This window comes from Amblyomma mixtum, chromosome 6, assembly GCF_055824585.1.
Source record: "Amblyomma mixtum isolate Tamu chromosome 6, ASM5582458v1, whole genome shotgun sequence".
NCBI classification, from domain to species: domain Eukaryota; kingdom Metazoa; phylum Arthropoda; class Arachnida; order Ixodida; family Ixodidae; genus Amblyomma; species Amblyomma mixtum.
In genome coordinates this window covers 1,572,013-1,595,421 of record NC_143017.1, presented here as the reverse complement: position 1 = coordinate 1,595,421, position 23,409 = coordinate 1,572,013, and the positions used below count along the sequence as shown (strand labels likewise).

The window sequence follows — 23,409 nt, the reverse complement described above, 5'->3', positions numbered from 1 at the left end:
AGTGGCTACGAATGTGCAGCCTCGGACCGTAACCCGGGCCGCACAAATACCGAGCGGTGCGACAGGATGTCCGCCGGCCGTACGTATGTCGGGGCCGTCCCAGGGTGTCGTCACTTTTTTCAGGGCCGTCGCAAGCCGTCCGCTAAGGATAGAGTAATCTGCGCCCGTATCGACCAACGCGCTAACCTCCTTTGTGTCGACGAGAACAGGGATATCCAAAGAGACCCTTCCTTCAGCGCGGCCCGTCGATGGCTGTTGTGGATGACTCAGTCGGTGCGGCGGCGGAAACTGGTCGGCGACTGGGGTTGCGTCGTCGGGGCGATTCAAGCGGCGGGTTGAGGGAAACTCTTCGGCGATGCGGCGTTCGGCGTCGGGGCGATTGGGTCGGTGCGGCGGCGGAAGCGGGTCGGCGATTGGGGTTAGGGCATCGCGGCGAGTCGAAAGGCGCGTCGGGGAAAACTGCGCAGCGTTGCGGCATCCGACGTCGGGGCTATTCGGTTGCTGCGGCGGTGGAAGCTTTGCGGCGGATCGGCTTCGGTGGCCTCGCCTCCAAAGGCCGCCGGAGCTAGTTTTCCCGACGAGGGCTCGAGGAACCGCGTTGTCCTGAGGCGAAACGGAGCCCAGAGGGGGAAGACCGGCGTGAAGAAGTCGATCGCGACTCGCGGCGCGGAGGAGACGGCGAACTACGCTGGCGGGTGACATACTCGGCGATGTCTTGAGGGCGCTCTCCAGGCCGTGGACGGGGGCTGTCGATAGAAAATCCGCGTATTCCCATTTCGCGATAGGGGCACCGCCGGTAGAGATGGCCGGCCTCACCACAGTGATAGCAGAGCGGTCGTTGATCCGGGGTGCGCCAGAGGTCAGTCTTCCGCGGTGCCTGGCGCCGATCCGCCCAGTAAGGATTAGGCTGAGCAGAGTGCACCGCGACCAATGGTGCGGTGTAAGGCAAAGACCCAGGAGATGGGGCCGCGCGGCGCACGACGTCCGCGTACGTGACTGGCTGGACCGGAGTCGGGTACGGCGCGGGATCGTATGGAGTCGGTTGCGGCGCCGGCACAACTGCAGCGTCTGGTGCTCTGAGGGTCTGCCGGACTTCCTCGCGGATGACGCTGGTGACGGAATCGACGCGAGGGGCAAAGGTTCCTTGAAGGTGCTGCAGCTCCTCGCGGACCACTGAACGGATGAGTTCGCGAAGGGAGTCCGGATTCGTCCTGGGATCATGGTCGAATCGGTCCAACGTTGACAGTGTCGACGACGGACGCAGTTGCCGGGTGTACTGTTGGGATCTCTGCTGCAGCAATTTCTCCATGTTGACGGCCTCGGCCAGAAACTCCGCGACGGTGTTGGGCGGGTTCCGCACGAGGCCGGAAAAGATCTGGTCTTTAACGCCGCGCATGAGGTGCCTCAGCTTTTTTTCTTCAGGCATTGCCGGATCGGCGCGATGAGAAAGACGCGTCACATCCTCGACGTACATGGCAACACCCTCATTGGGGAGCTGAATTCTAGAGGACAGGATACGCTCCGCCCTCTCCCGGCGGTCGCTGTTGGCGTACGTACTCAGGAGCTGACGTCTAAAGTCCTGCCACGTCGAGAAAGTAGCCTCACGGTTCTCGAACCACGTGCGTGCAGAGTCCTCAAGGCTAAAGTACACGTTACGCAGCTTTGTAGCGGCGTCCCAGCAGTTGAAGGTCGCAACCCGTTCGTAGTGCGCCAACCAATCTTCGGCATCTTCAAACAGGTCACCGTGAAAGGGCTTAGGCGTTCGTGGGGTCTGAAGAGTGAGATAGGCGGGGCTGGCTGCAGGGACAGTCGGAGGCAGGGCGGGTATTGGCGTCGCCATGAGTGTAGTCGAGTGTAGGGTAGTCGAGGGCTCACCGACAAAAGGGAGGGCCTCGGGGGACAAGCCTCGGATCCTCCGGCTGGCACGATGGACAGGGGTGGTCACAAGAGGCGGGCGTGTCGAGTCGTCCTCAGGAGTAGGGAGCATCGGCCGCACCTCCACCAGTGTCACGACCAGAGAGGCCGTGGAGATAGGCGTCGGGAAGAAGCCAAGACTGGGAGCCTTCTTTTAATTACAGCGCCAGGTTCCAGGACACCGAACAGAACAAGCGCGCCTCGAGAGCCCACCGCCGCTTCGTCGTCGTCTTCGACTCAGCGCGGAGGCCGCGCGGCGCGTTAGGCGCGTGGCAATATAAACGACTTACCAACTAATATATCGTCTTCCATTTGTCTTTTTGCCGATGACTGTGTTATTTACCGCGAAATTAATGTTGATAATGATGTATGTGTTCTTCAGTCAGATATTAACAAGGTACTGGATTGGTGTAACCTGTGGAGTATGAGGCTAAACATTACTAAATGCAAGCATGTGCCCATTTCTCGTCTATCTAATACACCCTCTACCTACTGCATTAATGGCATCACTCTTGAAACTGTGTCGTCTTATATATATCTTTGTGTTACGTCTCTTCTAACCTGTCTTGGAAAACTCATGTTGACTACATTACAAATAACGCCAATCGCATGCTTGGATACCATCGCAGAAATTTTTCATGTGCACCGAGTTCATTAAAACTAATACTTTACAAAACATTGGTCCGCTCTAAATTGGAATATGCTTCATCGGTGTGGAACCCTGGGGTCGAATCTCTCATTTCTGACTTAGAATCAATTCAAAACCACGGTTGTCGCTTCATACTTTCCAACTATCATCGTACTAGTAGTGTAACTGCCATGAAAACTAACCTTTCCCTACAGCTTCTTTCCCATCGAAGGTCAATAGCTTCATTATGTACTTTTCACAAAATTTATCATAATCCTTATCTTAAAGAGAAGTTGCTAAGAAGACCACCCTATATTTCCGCACGCATTGATCACCGTCACAAAGTTTGGATCCCTCCTTGTCGTACAAGATGTTTTCACGATTCATTCATACCCAGAACTTGTGTCAGCTGGAATCACCTTCCTCACAATATTGCTATAATTACTGATACTGCTGCATTTCGGAACGCTGTTATTAATTTTATATAAGTATGTGTCTATAACTTTGTTAATTTATTAGCTGCTGTTTTCTTTTATGTTTTGTTTTGTGTAATGCTGCCTTTTGTTAATTCTGTTATTGATTTTATACCAGTGTGTGCTGTAACTCTATTCAATTTTTCTAGCTGCTCTTTTGTTTTTGTACTTGCATATTATTCCCACTCCCCTCTGTAACGCCTAACGGCCCTGAGGGTAAATAAATAAATACATATGAAAATATACCAACTGCAGAAGGGAAAAACCAGGTCCAAAGGACGGCATCAAAATGAATTCAAGATTGTTTGGTCTGGTTTATTGGGGTTTAAAGTCCCAAAGCGACTCAGGCTATGAGGGACGCCGTTGAGAAGGGCTCCAGAAATTTCGACCACCTGGGGTTCTTTAACGTGCACTGACATCGCACAGCACACGGGCCTCTAGAATAAGGGAGTAATTATTCATTGGCGTCCACCCGAGCGCAGCCATACGGCCACAAAGGAAAGCTATGCAGCTTTCACAGAAACTTCGGAGTTAAAAGTTAGTCAATGAGTAATTACTCCCTTATTACAAATCTACTCCACCTTGGGGGATTCCCTTAAATATTTGGTCGGGCCTCTAGAATTTCGCCTCCAACGAAATTCGCCCGCCGCGGTCGGGATCGAACTTTTGTCTTTCGGGTCAACAGCCGAGCGCCGTAATCACTGAGGCACCGCACCGGGGCTGTAGGATATTTCTTAAATTTAAAACTTTACATAGGTTTTGCTACCTGCCAACGTTGCAGGCTACTTTTTTTCGCGACGGGAGCTGAGACAAGCCACTAATAGACAACACAGAAGAAATGGACAACCAGAAATGCGTACAATGAATGAAAAAGAATATCTATGAATGAGTGAAGATAACGTCATAAAAGATCAAGTCTGTAATAAAGACACTACATAAATAACCAAAAAGCAAGACTATATTTGCAGTAACATATACTGTGAGAAATTTATTAGCCTTCGTCGTCGTCGCCTCTCTTGCTGCGACTTCATTCTCCTTCACCTGAAGATACCCATCGTCATCGCTTGGGGCTGTTCGCTTGGAACACGTCTCTGGCAGAGGGCTAGAATAAACGTCTTACGTCAAGTCTTCCCTTACAATATATACAATAACCGCTAGCATCATATGCGCAAAACTGAAGAAATATTTTGAGGACATAAAGTTAAGGGCATGATCACAGGTCCGAAGGTAAAGGAGCAGGTTGATTCAGACGGTCAGATCAAAGAAATGCAGCAGAATACTTGGAGACCGGACAACGGCAGTGGACCACGCTTCAGCAGCCAAACTTATATGACGCGTTTGGAACTGTATATAACCGGATATTCTCATTTACGGAAAAAAACGCGGTTCTTAGCGCCTGTGCGTGAATCCAGACAGCAGCATTTCTTTTTCTCTTACGATATGCCACGTAAGAGTTAACTGCAACCGGGAGCCTGTAACCAAGGTCTTAAAAAACGTAGTGCCCTAGCAACGTGTGTGAAACCAACTAGATTGGTGCCGCTGATAGCCGTGTGACTTAGTCTTCAGAACTTTTACATCCTGAAGAGTTGTTCAGTTTTCAGGCTAATTGAACAACATTTCCTACACTGGCCTGGGGTAAATTGCGTGATAGCAGTAGCTACCGCCTCGAGACGCACTCTCTCTAACAACAAAATCCGCTCGTTTCCGGGGCAGCGGCTTTGCTTTCGCAGTGGCCGCAAATTATGCACGAACAACCTGTTCGTGCTAGTTCTTTGAGGAGAGTAAAATAAAAGCTCCATAACTCGTGCCTTACTGAGAACATTTCAGTCTGCTTCAAAATTTTCTTTTTCCCCGGGCCAGCTTTAAGAACTAGGTTGTTAAATTGAATTCAGCGCAAAAATACAGACAAGGGACAAAGAGAGACACACTGAGACGTTCACGAGCGCTCGTGAACGCCTCAGTGTGTCTCTCTTTGTCCCTTGTCTGTATTTTTGCGCTGAATTCAATTTAACATGCTTCACCAACTAGCCCGGCAGCTTGCTCTCCTGAACTGCATCTTAAGAACTAGGACTTATCAACGAAAGTAATTTTCCAGAAGGAACTGACCACAGACTATGCCACACGATTCGCAGCACTACAAAGATGTTTTCTTTCGCCCAGGGCCCCGCATTTTTAAAACTTGCTAACGTTTGCCGAGCCACGCTGATAAAATTTGCTGACAGCATCAAAAAGTTCAAGAACTTTACATAATCGCTCATCCACTTTTCTTAACCACACAATAAACATCAGGTTATGGTAAAAGGATACAAAGGTGCCTCGATCATGAAGCATGCAGGGAACGCGTGATGATGGATTGCGAACTCAACGGATGAGCTTGTGTATATGATTACTACTAAAAGTGGCGCGAAAAATGCGCCACTGGTGATGTACAAACAAATCTAGTCTATAGCTTTGGCAAGGTGAAGCAAAATGACTTAGGTACCATACAGTAGCGCGAAAATTTTGCATGGAGTAACTAAAAACTCACAGGGAAGTTTCGGGTGTGTGATGTGATCGAAATGTTCGGGCGTTCGCTGCAGTGCCAGCAGCAACATTTAAGGCTTTTACGATTTTGACACTTAAATTTTTGTTATGCAGCGATGTCGGTTTTGTGATACCTTAGTGAATTGCTGCATGCTGAGTATAATGGATCAGATAAGACATTTTAATCTTACTGTCATCCCTCCAGCCCTCATACCGTCTGAATGTTTACCACATATATCTGTCATATTGCCTCAGGTGAAAGATATCGGTCATGACTGCTAAAATCAAGCTCACGCTCACAATTGTAGAGCGGCTTGGGCCAGTGGGCGAAGAATCACAAAGGCGCTCTTGCGACAAAATTAAGTTCATTATTTAGGAGACTGCATAGATTGCCGACTAAGACGCACTAACAAATCACAAAGAGAACGTCGCTTTAGAGGGTACAAGATGCTGGCGACCCAAACCGCAGAATTTCTGGCAGCGCATTCGAATGAAGCGGTCTGTCTGAACACGGTTACCCCTGGATCTGCTCTCTGCCTTCCATCGCAAAATGCGTGGAACGTGTCGCCTCGTTGGCTCTTCTCTCCTGGAGATCATCTCACCCAGCAGAGATCAGAGATCATCTCTCCGTTCCCCCAGATGCAACTTTGGACAGGTCAGGCAACGGCCCCGGAATCGTTGATGTTGGGCCTAGTTTAATCCGCAAGCCATCAGACCACGTTTAGGGACAGCGGGGGAACCAGGGGTCGCTCTGCGTCATGTAGAGTGGTTGGGCCACGTGCACGCGCGCACACGGCGCTCGTTTTTCCCTAGCCTGGGGGCGGCTCAGCCAAAATCATCCCAGCGTGCGACGATCGAGAGAGGAAGAGTGAAAGATTCGGTCCTGCGGATGGCGGTGCGGCCGCCGCCGACGACGTTGACGCAAAGCTGAGGGACTGAGCAAGGAAGAGCGCACGCTCTAAGACAGCTCCTAATCAAAGACCCGAGTACATAATACCCAAAAACGACCAGATCGCATACAGCTGCCAAAAGGCTGGAGCAGCGCGGCGCTGTTTACTTTGGGAGCTCGCGCTTTGCAAGGCTCTCTCACCGTTAAATCGACGAAATTGAGAAGTGCGTTGTCAGCTGTTTTTTCCCCTTTCTAAAGGCACTGCGGCCTAACGAAAAATTACTTTGCACGGTTTATGAAGAATACTACAATACTTGGCTCCCGCGCAACCACGCGCACAGGCTAAGTAGTGCAATGTTCAACGTCGACGAGCCATCAGAACTGGTCAGACAACACTGACGAACGTATGTCGGAATGTATGCTATTTTGGCCGCGCATCGCAACAGGTAGGACAAATTTGAACCACATATGCCAGGATATGCATGTTTCTTATAACCGATCGCTACTGGTGGGATAATATTGGTGAATGCACGCGAAGATCTGTGCTACTCTGGCTACACATCGGAACCGGTCAGAAAATATTAGAACTAGCAGAGCTATCGAAGTTAATAAATAAGCGCAAGGTAGCCGACATAAGAAAGTTTAACATGGAGAATGTTCTAAGGAACGGAGGTAGCCTAAAATCAGTGAGGAGAAGACTGGGCATAGGTAGAAACCAGATGTATGCGCTAAAAGACAAACAGGGCAATGTCATCAGCAATATGGATAAGACAGTTGAATTAGCCGAGTTCTACCCAAATCTATACAGTAGCGAATGTAATCAAGTTACTGCGGTGTCTCAGTGGTTACAGTGCTCGGCTGCTGACCCGAAATACGCGGGTTCGATCCCGGCCGCGGCGGTTGAATTTCTTTGGAGGAGAAATTCTAGAGGCACGTGTACTGTGCGATGTCAGTGCACGTTAAAGAACCCCAGGTGGTCGAAATTTCCGGAGCCCTCCACTACGGCGTCTTTCATAGCCTTAGTCGTTTTGGGACGTTAAACCCCATAAACCAAACCAAACCAAGTTACTGAAGGAGGCAGTCGAGCACAGCAATGGGACATCCCGCCAGTAACGAAGGAGGAAGTAAAGAAAGCCTTAAGAGCAATGCAAAGACGGAAAGGAGCTCGTGAGGATCAGGTAACAGCAGATTTGTTGAAGGACGGAGGAGAGATTGTGCTACAAAAACTAGCCACCCTGTATACGCAATGCCTTGTGACCTCGAGAGTACAACAAGCTTGGAAGAACGCTAACATTATCCTAATTCATAAGAAAGGAGACGTCAAGGACTTGAAGAATTACAGACCAATCAGCTTATTGTCCGTTGCCTACAAGGTATTTACTAAGGTAATCGCTAATAGAGTCAGGACAACCTCGGACTTTAGTCAAGAAAATGATCAGGCAGGCTTTCGTAAAGGATACTCGACAATAGACCACATTCACACTATCAATCAGGTGATAGTGAAATGCGCAGAATATAACCAACCCCTATATATAGCCTTCATTGATTACGAGAAAGTATTTGACTCAGTGGAAACCTCAGCTGTCATGCAGGCATTGCGGAATCAGGGTGTGGAAGAGTGTTATGTGAAAATATTGGAAGACATTTATAACGATTGCACAGCTACTAAAGTTCTCCTATATAAAGTCAGCAATAAAATTCCAATACGGAAAGGTGTCAGGCAGGGAGACACCATCGCGCCCATGCTCTTCACTGCCTGCTTACAGGAGGTATTCCGGGGACCGGAATGGAAACAGTTGGGGATAAGAGTTAATGAAGAATACCTGAGTAATTTGCGATTCGCTGATGACATTGCCTTGCTAAGCCACTCAGGACAAGAACTGCAAAGCATGATCAATCAGTTAGACAGGCAGAGCAGAACGGTGGGGCTAAGAATTAACATTCAGAAAGCCAAAGTAATGTTCAACAGCCTAGCAAGAGAACAGCAGTTCGCAATTGGTAGCGAGGTGCTGGAAGTAGTGAGAGAATCTGTCTACTTAGGGCAGGTAGTGACCGCATATCCGGATCATGAGAGGGAAATAACTAGTAGAATAAGAATGGGGTGGGGCGCATATGTCAGGCTCTCTCAGATCATGAATGGTAGCTTACCAATATCACTGAAGAGAAAAGTATACAACAGCTGTATCCTACCGGTACTCACCTATGGGGCAGAAACGTGGAGGTTAACAAAGAGGGTTCAGCTTAAGTTAAGAACAACGCAGCGAGCTATGGAAAGGAAAATGATAGGTGTAACGTTAAGAGATCGAAAGCGGGCGGAGTGGGTGAGGGAACAAACGCGGGTTAATGACATCTTAGTTGAAATCAAGAGGAAGAAATGGGCTTGGGCAGGGCATGTAATGCGAAGGCAAGATAACATCTGGTCCTTAAGGGTAACGGAGTGGATTGCTAGAGAAAGCAAACGTAGCAGGGGACGGCAGAAAGTTAGGTGGGCGGATGAGATTAAGACGTTTGCGGGCATACAGTGGCGGCAACTGGCAAAGGACAGGGTTAATTGGAAATACATGGGAGAGGCCTTTGCCATGCAGTGGGTGTAGTCAGGGTGATGATGATGAAGATGTAATTTCAGAGCGGCCGCAGTAGGGACTGATATCGCGGCGGGCAAATGCTCGAGGTTTACCGTGAAAAAAAAAAGACCTGCTCTACTATGCGAACTGCCGCATTCGTTCTTTTCTATGATAACTGTATGTTGTGTGAGGCAGGCGAGAAGAACGGAGCAGCGTTGTGCCTCGGTCAAACGCAGCCGGGAAACGTTTAATTCTGCTGACGCATATTGGAGAAGTGTTTCTTTCCTCGCGACAGATATTTTGCTTCTGTATTATTTTCACGATTAGACAGCGTTTTCTGGGTTGGTGATGAACCTGATATATAGGGTTTCAAAATAATTAGTCGCGGCTGAAGTGTTCGCGGCTGCTTGTGGTAGGCCGGCCTCCTCATCATCATTTTTGTTATTCTTGGCAGTCTGGCAGTCTCCATAGTTTCTCAATGCAGGATCGTTTGTTTCTGTCTGTGGGCATCGGCGTCATAATTCGCGCATACCAAATTAGGGTGTAGAAGAGTGCTATGTGAAAATATTGGAAGATATTATAGCGATTGCACAGCTACTATAGTTCTCCATAAAGTCAGCAATAAAATTCCAATACGGAAAGGTGTCAGGCAGGGAGACACGATCTCGCCAATGCTCTTCACTGCCTGCTTACAGGAGGTATTCCGGGGACCGGAATGGAAACAGTTGGGGATAAGAGTTAATGAAGAATACCTGAGTAATTTGCGATTCGCTGATGACATTGCCTTGCTAAGCCACTCACGACAAGAACTGCAAAGCATGATCAATCAGTTAGACAGGCAGAGCAGAACGGTGGGGCTAAGAATTAACATTCAGAAAGCCAAAGTAATGTTCAACAGCCTAGCAAGAGAACAGCAGTTCGCAATTGGTAGCGAGGTGCTGGAAGTAGTGAGAGAATCTGTCTACTTAGGGCAGGTAGTGACCGCATATCCGGATCATGAGAGGGAAATAACTAGTAGAATAAGAATGGGGTGGAGGGCATATGTCAGGCTCTCTCAGATCATGAATGGTAGCTTACCAATATCACTGAAAGAAAAGTATACAACAGCTGTATCCTACCGGTACTCATCTATGGGGCAGACACTTGGAGGCTAACAAAGAGGGTTCAGCTTAAGTTAAGAACAACGCAGCGAGCTATGGAAAGGAAAATGATAGGTGTAACGTTAAGAGATCGAAAGCGGGCGGAGTGGATGAGGGAACAAACGCGGGTTAATGGCATCTTAGTTGAAATCAAGAGGAAGAAATGGGCTTGGGCAGGGCATGTAATGCGAAGGCAAGATAACCGCTGGTCCTTAAGGGTAACGGAGTGGATTCCAAGAGAAAGCAAACGTAGCAGGGGACGGCAGAAAGTTAGGTGGGCGGATGAGATTAAGAAGTTTGTGGGGATACAGTGGCAGAAACTGACAAAGGACAGGGTTAATTGGAGAGACATGGGAGAGGCCTTTGCCCTGCAGTGGGTGTAGTCAGGCTGATGATGATGATAATGATGATGAAATTATCTTAATGGACTGTGTATATGCGTGTCTGAAACCGTGGGAGCTCAACGGCGTCCTCTGTTGTTTCCGTTTCTGTAAATGCTACCCCAATGAAGCAACTCGCGATGCACTCCGGAGTCGTTTCCTTCCTTGTCTTCTTATTAATTTTCATGTACGAGAACAGAGAATTCTACAAGTACTTCGGCGCCTGGCCTAGTAGTTCCTGCCGGCATAACCTGTGAAGCGCAGCTGATACAACTAGAGTGGGTGAATAATTCCTATGTCCAGTGCATGGTCTTCCGCGTCGAATTCGATTTCAGAAGAGCTTGCTCACCTCAGTCAGCGGAGGTAGTACGTAGTGCTGGCCTAATTTGACGAGCACATGGTGGAACACTCTTTTCCACTTGTAGTGCTGGCAACGGACGAAACACTATGCGAGCTCTCGCGCATTATTCTTACCTCTTTCCATAACTAATGCCTATGACACACTGGACGAAAGAACAAAAGTCGTTCGTGATTAGTGTCATTCTTTGCGCGTGTTGAGTACGAGAGCATAGCTCGCAATACACTGTTCTGAGCAAATGTATTCGTCTGCATTGCATACCTCCCGCCTTTATTCTGCTTTCTCCACTCGCTATATTATTTCAAAAGGGTGGAAAATTGGGCGAGTTGGTGCGGGTCCATGTTATTGAGGTCCCTCGACCTCGGCGTGCCTCGAAGGCATGGCTAGATTCTCTGCCCCGCCCTGCACCCGTCACTGCCCCTGAGGAAGTGTAAGGTTTACGAATGCGGGCCGAGGACTGTCTCGCTATAACTGATTCGCTCACTATGACTGAGTTGAGAGGCCACGAGTCTCCGTGGTGCCTGAGTCTCAGGGCCGTTGCCCTAATGGTTATACCGACTGCAACACTGCCCTTGCTTCTAATAAGCTGCGTTTCTTTTAACTGCGGGTGTCACAAGTATGCGATGCTGATAGAACCCGCGCAACCTCACTCAGACGTTCGACATGCACATGGAGTGGAACGCACGAACAAGATGTGCGACAAAAGGAAATGTAAACACAGGTGCCGGGAGGTATAAAATTTATAAAAAAGATATTAAGCGGTAAGGCAAGGAAAATGTTCAAAATGAGTTGCGTTGCGCTCAGTGTAAAAAGGTATCCAGAAAACAGCAAGTTTGAAGCACGGATGGTTGCGTATCAGACAGCAGCTTCGAGTGCGATGATGATACCAGGCCGTCTGAACTTAGTGAGAGTTCCCGAACCCAGAGCGGAACCTCGGCGCCCTGTTGGCACAGAAGTTTCATTGTTGTGCACTCGAGTGGTTTCGTTTTCGCGCTCGGTTCAAATCGTTTACTTTGTATAATGGTACATTTCGTATCTGCAGGGCGTCTGCACCATTCGAGCTTTAAAGTTGAAGGACTCTGGGAAATACAACGTTAGGTTTCCGGCATGCTTATTGCTATGATGGGGGTGCATTTCTTCCATGATTCTTTTATGTGCATTTTTGACATGAGATGCTAGCTTGCATTGGCTAAATTTCTTTCTATCTTGACTAAAATCTTCTGAAAGTCGTACTATCATCTTATAATATAGTCTTAACGGGGTCATGCGAGCAAAAAATTCAGGAAATCTCTTCTAAATAAGTATGCAGGCTGACAAAATCCGGATCTCGTTAAGAGCTTCTATCTTCTGGGATGTGCGAAAAAATGTTCAAAGCGTCAAGCACGAAACAAATGTGTTGGCTGAGACACCAGGTATAGGACCATGCTACATCACTTTGCACAAAATCACCTTTCTGACGAGCGTGAAAGGCTTGGTCTATTCCCTCCCAATATCGGGAGGCGAGGCACAGACCGGACAAATCAACCGGTCTAACAGAAAAGCATTAAACAATCACGATGTTAATAAAGCAGGGTCATCACTGTGGAACTTGCGTCCTCGTTGGCGAAAACGTGAGAGTAAACAACAATGCTTCCCTTCCTTCGCGGAGGCAATAGTTTTGAAAACATTCCAGAAACTACAAGCTGGCTTACGAAATAGAGGAAACTTCCTATATTTCAGACCTCAAAGAAGCGTCCGTCAGCATGCCCTCTGGTTTGCTTCAGGATGACGTGCTCACATTTCTCTAGCGTTTCTCTAGCCTCATTATTTATTGGCTCCTTTGCAGGCTACTACGGTCGTACTTTTGCTTCATAACCTTCCTCTTAAGCTTCATTAGTCGTTATCGCTCTACGTTTTTGCAGTCAACTATTGTCTGCTAGGCTTTCTGTGTGTAAATGGTTTGATTCTACTTTTCTAATTTCAAATTCTCACGTCCGTCGTTTTTATTTTTGCTTATTCGGCGAACCTCGGAGCATCTCCATGCCTCTGTGTAATCCTCCTGTTCAAGCTACTGTGGCTGTATGTGCTCCCCACGTTTATAGTTTTTAATGCCAAAGCGTCACTGGTCCCATTACGAGAAAAGCTGGCAGCGTGTGTGTACTCGCGGGTGGTAAGGAAAATGCCAGCACTGGCTAGAAAAATAAGATTCCGTCATCAAGCAGCCGTAAGACGCGCACAGCAAGCAGAGCACAGTCATTTCAGACAATAATGTACAGTATGGTCCACTGTTAAAGGGAACTTCGCGCAGCGTGGCCGCCGCGCTGCGCGAAGCGTCCCTTTTCAGAAGTAGCGAGAATCGGCGACACCAGGCGCATGCGCAGTAACCGCGAAAAGTGCAGCAAGCCACGCGTCGTCTGCTACGGCACTCTTTCGGCGCCTGGCTTGCTGAGGTAGAATCTCTGGAATGTGACGGCTGATTTAATCATAAAAACCAGATTTTCCTCGGAGCAACATCGTGAACGTGCTTTTCAGCAATGTATTTTTAATTTCGCATTCTTCTCAGGCAATTTTTCTGCGATGCAATGTGAAGGAGATACATCCCCAGCTCTGTCCACTTTCTGTTCTGAACCCACGAAAGCTACCTTCTGTAGCTTCGGTGAGGCTATTAGTGCATTTGGTCCATCGCCCAATATCAATTGCCGACATGGTTGCGGTATGCGTACTCCAGAACGACAAACGGTGCAGCTGTTTCGTGCAAAAAATACTTCAGGTTCGTTCTGCTCAAACAGTGAGCATAATGCAACGTCCGAGTGCCCAATCGGCGGCTCCAGGCAAATGGGCACTAAGCGTGGAACGCGCAGCCGGCCGCGTGTTGTCTGCAAAAGAGCGGCGCAGCTACCCCGCCACACGCCAAGGGTGTCGTTCTTCGAACTAATTTCGTATGAAAGACTAAAATAAAGGCAGAACGCAAACTGACCTGGAGATAACCAGAAAGCCGCTGATTTCGAAAGCAGCCCGGTCGCAAAAGGGATGATGCGGCATTTCTTATATCCCAGGTGTCAGGCGGCGGTGATAAAGCGCTGTTCGGTTCACAACGGTTTCACCTTTCTGGCAGCCGTCAGTTCGAGATCGCGGCGGACGAAATGTACTAATAGCCCCGCCGCAGCTACAGGAGACTGCTTTCGTGGGTTCAGAGCAGAAAGTGGACGACAGCTAGAGATGTCTGTCCTGCACCACTATTGCATAGCGGAAAAATTGCCTAATAAGAATCGGAAATGACAAAAAATATATTGCAGAAACGCACGTCCATTATGTAGCTGCGAGAGAAATCTGTTTTTTTTTTTTTTAATTCAGCCGTCGCGTTCCAGAGTTTCTTCAGCAAGCCAAGCGCCAAAGGAGCGCCGTAGCAGACGACGCGTGGCTGGCTCCAACTTCCGCGTTACTGCGCCTGCACCTGGTGTCGCCTATTCTCGCCGCTTCTCAAAAGGGGCGCTTCGCGGAGCGCATCGGCCACCCTGCGCGAGGGTCCCTTTAACAGTGGACCATTCTGTGCATGTCGTTTGTTTATAGATACCCAGCTTTGGCCGACCTCAGTTTTCCCGACTGTATTTGTACCAAAATTGTGACGCAGTCGTTTTTTTACAGCGTTCTGTGTGGTTCCATACTTGTGCTAGTCAAGTTGGAGGCTAGCTTGCGACAGGGATTCGAACCGATGACATGCCCACTTTCAATTGCTTGCCTTCCCAGGCTGTTTGCCCCTTCCCTTAAGGAGCAGTTGAGGTGCCCAAAGAGCTAGTGTGCAATTTCCTTTCTCTTGCATGCAACCGTTCGCGGTACAGCGCTCGGGGTGGTGTCAAACGCGCGCGTGTATGCGTCGGGGATGCGTGTGTAGAGGCGCTACGATGCACCGAGAGAGACTAAGGCTTTCGCATTTCCACACATAGTAGTTTTAAATGTCTCTGTCAAATTCTTTGCTGCTTGCATACGTCTCAAAGCGAACTATGGGAGTACTTGGTTCTTTATCAGTTGTTGTCTATAGTGTTTGCTTGTGGTATCCCCATGACTGCCTGCATAGGTTTGTGGTTATTTTTGGTGGATTTTTGTAGGGTTAAATATGCAGTGATAGGGTGTTCTTTATAAACAAATTTCAGCGTACGTATGTCGTAACGTATTGTACTACCATAACCTCTTAATACAGATATCGCAGTGGCAAAATATTTCAATGCACAGAAGTATTGCCTTTTCTCCCGCTCGCAACTTCTGCCAACATAAATATCCTTCCCACTCAAGGAAACCATCTTGAATTGATAATTTTGCGAACGAAGAGCTCTAAGCTACTTTTCATTTTGACGCGAAAATAAGCACGCATTTCTGCGTAGAAGCTCACTGCCCTAAAATTATTTCAAATAAATGAGAAAATACTGATTTCTTCATGCAGCAGAATTGACAACATCGAGAGTCAGAGTAGGCGTTATTATTTTTAAAGAAAAAAAATTATTGGCGTGAAGCACATCAAACAGCCGTGACTATTAAATGTTTTGCACCTTGTGAGGTTTGCACCTTTTACAGTGAGGCCATTTTTATAGAGTGTGAGAGATGGACATGCACTAAGGACATGAGCGCTAAGGCTTCTTTTGATAGCGCCCTACATGCCGTTCAATACATATAAATGACTCGTTTTATGTAATGTCAATGTGCATTTAAGTTTTTGTAATGGAACAAATTATTGGTCAGGAATTTGCTTTAAGCAGAGCTCCGATTTCTTCCTCCCACCGGATCGAAGGAATGCCGCCAAAAGAATCAGCGGAACGGAGCGTGCATGGAAGTTTGCAACCACCATGCCGATGCCGCTGCACAAGCTCGCCTGGGCTGTTTTTCCACCCACGCTGAAGGCGCACGACATCATCCCTGGTGTGAGTATTGACACGCATCGTGCAAAGGGGCCAGCGAATGATTTGAATCAGCTATGCCTTACATCGATTAGCGGAATTCAGTTGTCCACACAGACCTTCTGTGTGCAGACCTTCTGTTCACAGGCTGATTTTACATACAATGATGTGACCACACTTTGGTGCCGTTTTAAAGCTATGTGCTACTTCTGTATACACGAGTTTGTGTAGAGAAAACCTCAACTAGTTCGCAGGCGGACACCGTGGATGGTGCAGGAAGTAATTCTCCTGAAGCGAAAGATGAAAAGGATATAGAAACCGCGCCTATATTTCTTTTTACTAAAACAAATAAATGAAAACCTTGCACGTGCAGTAAAGTGTTCGTAAGGTGTCAAAATTCATTATAGGACCAAAAAAAATATTTTGAGTTCTGAAAGCGAAAATAAACAAACCAGTTTCTGAACTATGTGCTTATGGTTCTATAGAAACCAAACAGCGTTACCCATCGTGCCGTTTCAACGACCACTTTCACATTGTTTTCTAGCTTTGGTATTAGTTAATAAAATGAGAACTATTTAGTCCCTCCAATGCGAATTCTATTTCACACCCTGGCGTAGCTTCTATGCTAATAATTTAAAAACCAAATCAGGATGTCGTCCTGATGACCTTCGAAACGTGTTTCCGAAGCGATATGCCGAGTTCATTGCAAAGTTTCTTGTTACTATATTTTGTATCTGATTATTTTAAAGAAAATTACCGAGTGCGTCGAAGATAGCTAGAGCCGTGGCCTTACACATTGAAGGTGGCAGGGATTTGTTAGAAAATTGCAGTCAAGTAACTTTTGTATCACTGAGTTGTAAACTAATTAAACACAATATTGCTATAAGAGTATTGAAGTTATGGTTGAACACTGAGTCCTGGCTAATTTCCAGCATGGGTTCAAAAAAGGCTACTCAACAATTGCACAAATAGAGACAATAATCCATTAACTCGCATCATGCCTCAATAAGAACGGGTAGATTGATGAACTATTTCCTAGATTTTAGCAAATCTTTCTGTAGAGTTCCGCATGACAAACTCATGCTACAACTCAGACGCATTGAACCTCTGGAAAATTCAATAACTTTAATAAATCACTATTGAACCAATCGATATCAATTTGTAGCAGGAAATGAGGGATAATCTGGCTGCCTTCCGGTCGGTTTTGGGGTCTCCCAAGGGAATGTGCAAGGACAATAATTGTTTTACTGCATGTCAACGGAATTGTAACTGTAATCGAAGTTAACGTGCAAAATAGCTTTGTTGGAAGGACGAGAAAATTGAAGAAACACACGACGAGCGCTTTCATTTTGCGCGCTGGTGCCATCATAACGAACCAATACCAAGTTGTTCGGTCTGCCTCAGTGCAAATCAGGTTGCTTGCGGATGAGTGTGTCGTTTCAGGAGATCAGTTCAACTCACAGTCAAGAGCATCTTAACTCCGGCACGTCGAGCTTAATAGTGATAAAGTCAAAGTGTTTATTCAGACAACTCTATGGTACAGTTGCCTAGGGCGCTGACTAAAAGGCACATGGGTGCCTGACAAAGTGTCCACGCCCTTCTTGCTCCCATTCGAGAGCACAAGACATTCAGCGCATGAAATAGACACAAAAACGAAATGGAAATACAGAAAGGGTTGGTTAACAGTGAGCTGCAGTAATTTCATCTTGAACATTTATGTACAGTTGGAGAAATACTAGGAGAGAACAGAATAAAAAGGAAAAAAAAACGAGAAGAGCGGTTATGCCTGGAGTGACAACACATACATGGTGATGCAATTTTTGAACGCTTTCAATGATTTGCTTTCTTGAATGATGTTTACAGCAGGATGGTGATCGTTTAAAAAACTGGAAATTCTGTAGCTAAGTTTCTGGGCGCCGTAGTTCGTACGTATTTTTTCCTTATTATAAATTATGTGCCGTAGGTTGTACCTGTGTGCTTTAGTGAGATACTTACGACAAAAGGAGGTAGGATCAAAATGCATTTGTTGGCAAGTGGCCAACGCTATCTTTCTGTTTATAAAATTCCACAGTGCAAGCAATTGCTGTTTCCTAAACAATGGGGCAGTGTGGCTAAGGTATGGTGCATTATCTATTAGTCGCAGAAATTTCTATTGTAATAAGTATATGTTTTCTATGCTTCTTTTAGATGCTGTGCCCCAAACAAGAAAACAATAGTGGAAACGCGAATGTACCAGGCTGTAATATAGTTGTTTCTTTAGCCACATAGGCAAAAGGTCCTTTAATTTATACATGATATCAATGGACCTAGAGATACCTGTGCGAACTTTTTCAATGTGAGGTGACCAGTCGAGACATTCGTGAAATATGAAGCCAAGAAATTTATGAAACATTGCACGTTCGATAGGTTCATCACGAAATTAAATTTGTATTTCTTGTTTAATGCACTTGTTACGTGCGCGGAATATAATGTACTTAGTTTTTTTAGTGTTTAACTGCAGTTCGTTAGGGCGGAGCCATGTGGATAAGTTTTGCAGCCATATATTGGTTTCTACTTGGAGGGCTTCCAGATCTTGTCCGCAGAAGAATACATTGCTATCGTCAGCGTACAGTACTATTTCTGGTGTAGAGGGCACGTTAATTACATCATTCATATAAAGAAGAAATAACAGCGGCCCAAGGATTGATCCTTGCGTAACTCCTTAATGTATCAGACCTAAGCTGGACTTTGCATTCGGAATGCTCGTGTACTGTTGACGATTTGAGAGGTAACTCTTTATTAATGTGAGAGCCGTTCCTCTAATGCCATATTTATACAACTTGTACAACAAAATCGGGTGCTTGATAGAATCGAATGTTTTTTAAAGTCAAGAAAAACACCTATTGTATATATTTACTGCTCAAAATTGTCAATTATCTTATCCTTATTTTTATTAGCTCCATTTCAGTATATTTCTCTTTCTGAAATCCATATTGCTGTTCGGCGATGATATCGTTTCGCGTGGAGAAGTTTAGTAGTCTGATGTTTATAACCTGTTCAACTACTTTCGAGAGGACTGGTAGTACCGAAATTGGTCTATAGTTATTCATATCATTTCTATGCCTCCCTTGTATATGACGGAGACATTTGCAATTTTTAGTTTGTCTGGAAATATTCCGGTACTCAAAATCAGATTGCATATATGCGTAAGTGTCTGACTAATCATGCGACTAACGGATTTTATAGGTTGAACTTTAATATCATCAGCACCACATGCACTGCTGCTTTCTAATTTCTAAGATTTCTAATTCTGTAGTTGGAACATGAACATTGAGCTTTCGACGTTGGATGTGAGATACGATGTAAAATCACAGTTACTTGCCTGAGATTTACGTGAAGCCCCTGATATGAGAAAATGCTCATTAAGTTTGTCAGCAAGCGACGCCCCTGTGCAAGGCACACGAATTACAACGAGCTCAGAGATGCCGTCTCTTTCATTTTTGGACATTAGCTTGTTTACGGTATTCTATACCTGTTTAGGGTTGTTGCAGATATCAGTAAACTTATGTTGGTAATAACTGGTCCTGGCTTTTTTTATATCAAAGCTTAACGTGTTACGAATTCGTTTATACTCAATCAAACTGTCTAGATTTTTTGTTCTTACAAAAGAGGCGAATAGTCTGCCACGATTTATAATTCTTTTCACAAGTTCAGCATTTATCCACTGTTTTCTGGCTTTTTTATTTTTTTGAATTGCACTGTAGGAAAGGCTTGATTATAGAGCTCGGTAACCGTTTTAATGAAGACGTCATATGCTGTAACGGGGTCAGACAGTTGAAAAACCTCTGCCCAGCTTGTTTCTGCTACTAAGTTTCTAAATATTGTGGTCTTTGCTTCATTAATGATTCTATATGTAATCGGTGCACTGATTTTGGAATTACTGTGTTGTAAAGTATGGTTTAAATAACATGAAAATAAGCAAATGGTCACTAACATCAGCTATCAGTGCACCTGCTTGCACATCATCCTTTTCGTAGCTTGTGAAACACACATCTAGTAAAGTATGGCACATATCAGTCACTCTAGTTGGCATATGTATTACATTTTCACAACCAAACGAGAAAAAAATATCAACCATCCTTTGCTGATTAGATTCAGGCAATAAGAGATCGATATTGAAATCACCACAAATAACTACAGGCGATTTAAATTAAATTGCATGCACTGTTCTAACATGTTTTCAAGAAATACTAAAAACATTGCCTGTGATCCAGCAGACGGCCTGTATACAACGGCAAATATGGTTGCAACACATTTTAACATGACACACTCAAAGTCCTGATCTATGACACAGAAATCTTCTATGGTGACATAAATTAGGTAGTTCATTACATAAATGGCCACACCTCCCCCTCTCTTATTACTGCGTGAAATTGATACGCATTTGTATCCTGGAAATTGTATGACATCATAATCGTTGTTAAAACAAGTTTCAGTGAAAGCTAAAAATTCAAATTTATGGTCTATTGCATTTAAAAGGGTTTCCGCAGAATCCTGTTTATTCCGAAGGCTTTGCGCGTTGAGATGGAATAAAGAAAGTCGATTTTTTTCTCTTAGACGCTTGGAATGTTTGAACGAATCAGCATCATGATAAGAATATGCGAACGGGGCTGTCATTTTCAACGGTGCTGCTATCAGTTACCGTGGTGTGGATACGGCCTGTTACTCAACGTATCTTATCCAGATCGTTTGTCGTCCTAATCCTGATATCTCGGCTGCGGGGGCCACGACGAACAAACATTTTTCCATTCTTCAACCAGGCAAGCTCATAATCTTTTTCTTTGGCCGTTTTTTCATTTTCCAAAATAGGGCCTTGTTCTGTGCTGTCAGGTTTTCATTGAAGAAGATTTTAGATTTCGCTTCCTTTAGCTGTCCCTTTTTTGCAAGCCATGCGTCTCTGGTTGAACGGGATACGAAGCGTACAAGAACAGGTGTAACCTTCTTTGAACTCTCCCCGACCTCACTGTCACTACTAGCACTCTCGTTGCTGGTGCTCTCGTTGATAGACCGTGAGGGCAATCGATGAACAGCCTCAACATCTGCCTCGGAAAGCGGCAGAAGATCGAGATCAGTGGCCAAGACATTAAGCTTTTCCAGTAGGTTTTCATTTTCATGATGGGGCAGCCCGAGTATTTCTAAATTTTGGCGTATCCTGTACTGCTCTAGTTCGTTAACTTGTTGCCTTAATTCCTGGTTTTCTTGTTCTGCTACCAGAACCTCGAGTTTTTCCACTCGCTTTCCAAGGGCAGATATAGCTGCATCCTGTTGTTTCATTTTGGACAAAACTTCGTCGTATTTTGTAGACATTTCCTGCATAAACTGCTCAATACCATCCACAGTGGCCTTTATCTCTTCTAATGCGTCAATTTTCGATTTGATCTGAAGTACTTCTGTGAGCACGAGACGAACATCTCCAATTTCTCTTCCAAGATTTATTTCCGGTTCCTCGCTTGTTTTTTTGCCACTGTGGTTGCTTCCAGCCTTAGCTGTTTTGCATGTTGGCATTTCCATGCTTTTTTTTGCAGTTTCTGCCTTTTTATTTTGTTTATTTATTTGGAACATACTGCTAGCCTCTTTCGAGGCTGTTGCAAGAATGGGTACATGTTTGTTTTCGTTTTTTTAGGTACGTCACAAAAAAAAGAAAAAAACTCACAAAGAAGGTTCACACTACTGAAATAACATTCTAAAAGGGATAATCATGGGAGACAGTTTCGAAATGGAAGACGCAGTATTAAACACAAAATAAAGCACAATGTGAAAAAATATTTTTTTCGAAAAAGTACAAGCAAAGCCTTACTAAAAAGTTCAAATAAACAATTGTGACAGTTGACAAAGAAAACTACTTAGAGATTCAGAGCTAACAACATTTGCAGGTAACATATTCTATTCCCTAATCGCTTGCGGAAAAAATGAATAACGAAAGGTGTCAGTATTGAATTTATACTCTGTTAAATGCTGCGAGTGTTTCGTTCTGGTATTGCGTTTTGGTGAAGGAACTAAGTAGAGTTCAGAATCAATTTTAAGAGCACCGTTTAATAGGAAAAATACGAATTTAAGGCGTCAGATCCGGGCGCGGTTACTAATAGTGCAGAGATTCGCCTTGTTTAAAAGTTCAGTTGGAGAGTCATTACGTTTATATTTGTTAAAAATAAACATTACTGCTTTCTGATGGACGCTTTCTAACTTATTTATGCATTTCTGTGTGTGCGGAAACCAACACAGGATGTTGTACTCGACCACAGGAAGGTCGAGGGAACGGTATGCCAGTAGCTTGGTGTCGGAATAGGCAGTCGGTATTCATCGCTTTAGAGAAAAGAGTGCGGAAAATGCTTTTGACGATATATATTCTACATGATTATCCCATTTCAGGTCAGAGGAGATGACAACACCGAGGTACTTGTATTTTTGGACTGATTTTAAAGGTTTATTTTCGACTTCATATGAGAAAACGAGCGGGTTCTTTTTTCTTGATACAGTCATACACACTGATTTCTCGAGATTCTGGGTCATCTGCCACTCTCGACACCATTCTGCTATTTGACCAACTGCATTGTTTAATGTGACTTGATCGTCGTACGATTTAATTTCTTTATAAAACTGCGAACATTCGGACTGTTGCGTTAAGGTTAACTGTTAGATCGTTGATGTAAATTAGAAATAATATGGGTGCAAATACCGTTCCCTGAGGTACTCCAGACATTACTTTGACATGGTGCGATGCGTGGCCGTCATATTGCACAAACTGGTTGCGGTCTGAAAGGTAATTTTGTATCCAGTTTGTAATTTTATTACAACCAAGAAAATGTTGAAGTTTAAACATAAATTTTGGTTGTGATACACGATCGAACGCTTTCGACAAATCAAGAAATAAAACATCAATCTCGTTACGTTGGTCCAGTGCGCATGCGAGATCGTGGATCGTATCCAGCAGTTGAGTTGTAGTTGATAGCCCTTTCCTAAAGCCGTGTTGATTAGAACTCAGTAGATTATTTTCTTCAAGGAATGTTACTATGTGCTTAAGAATGATGTGTTCAAATATTTTGGGTGCTCCCCACGTGAGTGAAACAGGGCGATAGTTAGATACATTTGTAGTGTCCCCAGATTTATGAACAGGATCAACCTTAGCTATTTTCCAGTCTTTCGGCACTTCTGCGTTATCTAGGCACTTCTTATAAAGAAGCAGCAAATATTTCGATACCCACTCTGCGTATCTCTTGAGGAACGTGTTCGTAATATTATCTAGGCCACTAGATGTCTATGAACTAAGAACGAAAACCATGCAAAGGACGATACACAGGGAAGAAGTAGACAGGACGAGCGCGGACTTGCAACTGTTTATTGAAACACATCTTCCTTCCATCACCAACCCTACGCATGCACAACAAGAAATCTCTATCGAATAGAGTTCAGCAACTTCAGTTCCTTCTTGTACAGATGGACCGAAGCCTCGCTTACACACTTTTCGGGCCCATATCTATCAATCTGCCAGGCTTCGATGACCTCACGTGTTTTCTGGTCTTTGGCCCTTCCGATTATCTTTTGCGCTCAAAGAGTGGCGTGCATTTATTGTCACACGAAAGACAGTGTTTTGGCAAATGCATGCCGCTGTGAGAGCCCAACGAATTTTTATGTTC

The 23,409-nt window shown here is 45.2% G+C and overlaps 1 protein-coding gene, 1 long non-coding RNA gene and 1 pseudogene across 2 annotated transcripts in view; 1 reads left to right on the top strand and 2 right to left on the bottom strand.

Annotated features, from left to right (window-relative positions):
- The window catches only part of LOC149338079 (uncharacterized), a 1,049,963-nt gene that overhangs the window by 764,671 nt on the left and 261,883 nt on the right, over positions 1–23,409 (bottom strand). The window lies entirely within an intron of this gene.
- The window catches only part of LOC149338084 (uncharacterized), a gene marked incomplete at its 3' end in the record, with an annotated part of 200,554 nt that overhangs the window by 154,388 nt on the left and 22,757 nt on the right, over positions 1–23,409 (top strand). Inside the window, exon 5 of the mRNA XM_089550093.1 lies at positions 15,631–15,760. Coding sequence (XP_089406219.1) covers positions 15,631–15,760 — 130 coding nt within the window. The remainder of the gene's footprint in view (positions 1–15,630; positions 15,761–23,409) is intronic.
- LOC149338086 (uncharacterized) lies at positions 20,442–21,337 on the bottom strand (annotated as a pseudogene).